Source organism: Bombina bombina, chromosome 12 (assembly GCF_027579735.1).
Source record: "Bombina bombina isolate aBomBom1 chromosome 12, aBomBom1.pri, whole genome shotgun sequence".
NCBI lineage: Eukaryota > Metazoa > Chordata > Amphibia > Anura > Bombinatoridae > Bombina > Bombina bombina.
The window spans coordinates 82,346,328-82,348,944 of record NC_069510.1 but is presented as its reverse complement, the minus strand read 5'-3'; the positions used below and the strand labels follow the sequence as shown (position 1 = coordinate 82,348,944).

At 37.0% G+C, this 2,617-nt stretch overlaps 1 protein-coding gene across 1 annotated transcript; it reads left to right on the top strand.

The window, feature by feature from the left end:
- The first annotated feature begins 218 nt into the window (after positions 1-218).
- On the top strand, positions 219-1,190 carry LOC128642678 (olfactory receptor 5V1-like). The gene has a single exon (XM_053695459.1). The coding sequence runs from the start codon at positions 219-221 to the stop codon at positions 1,188-1,190; it is 972 nt and encodes a 323-aa protein (XP_053551434.1).
- Positions 1,191-2,617: the final 1,427 nt, after the last annotated feature.

The window sequence follows — 2,617 nt, the reverse complement described above, 5'->3', positions numbered from 1 at the left end:
TCCATGACATGTTCAATCCCATTGTCCCATCATAGCCCCCCCAAAAATCACAGGTGGGCCTTTTGATGTTCCCCCTATTAATGTAATTTCTTGGTATGCTACTGACTGTAAATAAAGTTTCTACCCCATAAGGTTTTTAGTGATAATCGTTTGTTAAATTCAAATGTCCAAGGATAATTATTCTATTTTTTATTTTAAAGTGAATCTCTGGTGGTACTATGAGCCTAGATTCCAGCAATAAAGATGATGGACACAATAAAACATCTGTAAATGAATTTATTCTCTTGGGATTGCTACACCTCTCCAATTTCAAATCAATTTTGTTTGTCATTTTCTTCACCATCTTTCTCATGACTATGGTAGGAAACAGCCTTATCATTACAGCTATCCGAATGGACCCTTATCTGCATACGCCCATGTATTTTTTTCTGGCTAACCTTTCCATCCTGGAAATGTGCTACACATCTATCACATTACCAAACGTATTGCTTGACATATTACAAAGCAGCACTGTGATCTCCTTTATGGGCTGCATGGTTCAGGTCTGTCTTTTTACACTTTGTGCTACAGTAGAGTGCATCCTCTTGGCTGCTATGGCTTGTGACCGATATGTAGCGATTTGTAGGCCGCTGCATTACACTAGCATAATAAACAAAATGGTGTGTATAAATTTAGCATTATTTGCTTGGGCGAATGGAGTTTTTAATTCAACAGTTCAAACTATTTTGACATCTCGTCTCCCATTTTGTGGGGCCAATTCAATAGACCGCCTCTACTGTGAGGTCCAACCACTCATTCGATTATCGTGTGCAGACACTCAACTGAATGATATTCTGGCTACTATTTCTGCTGCTGTATTTGGGGTAAGTTGTCTGGTCTTTATCCTCACATCTTATGTGTTCATCATCTCGGCCATCCTGAAGATCCCAAGTAGAGAGGGTAGACGCAAAGCCTTTTCTACATGTGCCTCTCATATAACAGTGGTTATCCTATATTATGGTGCTCTCATATTTATGTATCTCCTACCTAAATCTAGCACCTCGCAAAAGCTGGACACTGCAGTCTCAATGATTTACTCTACATTAACCCCTGTACTAAATCCAATAATTTACAGTTTGAGGAACCAGCAAGTCAAAGAAGCTCTAAAGAAAACAATGAAAGGAAATTTATGTGCAAGTTGGGCAGTATGAAAAAGAACTAGAAAACATTTTATTGTGATCTTTTTATTTCATTTTAAGTACATCTTTGAAAGAAATTGTATTCTACCTTTTTTTAGCATGTAAGAGAACACTATTGCAATAGGATTGTTGTCTCTACAGTAAGTAAAAAACCTTCTTGTGAAAACACAGAATTCATACACACACAATATTGCTTGGTTGAATGTACCACTGACCAGGATATAGACTCCTATGAACTTTGTATATCTCTTACACCTAGTTATCCATATATTGGTTCCACACACAGTCTTTGGGACTATATATAACCTTTTATTGAAGAAGTATTACAGGAGAATATTTCACTCCTATTTTAAAGAAAGGGAATTCAGCACTCTTTTATATCAAACACCAGTACTTTATTCATAATTAGAGTTTAAAAATCAAAAGAATCTCTTTGCCACAAATTCTACAAAAAGCATTGCAAACCCTAATCTAATATACCATATACAAAAAGATATATGTATATATGCGCTAATAAGTAACCATATTTGTAACAATATATTTTGCAATGTTAAAACAACACAAATCAAATGAAACAAACATCCTTCATATCAGGGTGGGTTAAAACAGGTAAATAAATGTCCCGGTCAAATAGTTAACAGCTATAACATGTGCAGTCCACAGCATTAATGCCCATATGTTCCCGTTTGCACCGCACTCAAGGTTGTAACCGGATAGTAAAGATGCAAGCAAAGTCATAAGTGGAGGCTTACGTGACTTGAACAGTGGATATGGCTTGTATTCCCTTCCTGGGACTCCCTTTTCACAGGAGCTCGTGCACAAATGAGTAATTCAGATTCATCTGTTAAGCCTTTTCTTCTGGCATCACTCTGCACCTTGTAAGCATACTCCGGTGTTAGCCAGCACAAGCTTGCCTTTGATACAAACAATGCTGTTAAAAAACCACAGCCTCTGGGCACTTTATCACCTATTTCTTTCAAGTGATTTTTCTCCAAAGTGTTAGAGCTGCACAGACCGATTCCAGAACCATTCAGGTAGCTGTGCTACACCCACCTCCAGCACAGGTGTATGCTTAATTACCATCTTCCTTCATATTAGCAAGTGTCTTTCAACAAACAGAGGGTATTGCATATAGAAAAGTGTCCAGACTCAATTTCTGCAGTAACAAAGATAAAAGCAGCCTTTTTGCTGTTTTTTTAATATATATAGAACCAAAGATGTGCACTCTCACTTAATCATCTGCAACGACCAGGGTGCCGACTTGGTTTTTTACTCTGTATAAATACAAATATTATATTAAAATCTCAAGGTGTTTACTGACCCTTTAATGCTTTAAAAATGTGGAGAAAAGAGGAATATTTACTTTGAATTACAAATTACATGTCTAAGCCATGTGGCACTCTGTATGTGGGAAAAATTGCAGCAGAAGGATAAAAAAC

Coding starts and splice junctions, on each gene's coding strand:
- LOC128642678 (XM_053695459.1), top strand. CDS start 219: ATGAGCCTAGATTCCAGCAATAAAGATGATGGACACAATAAAACATCT.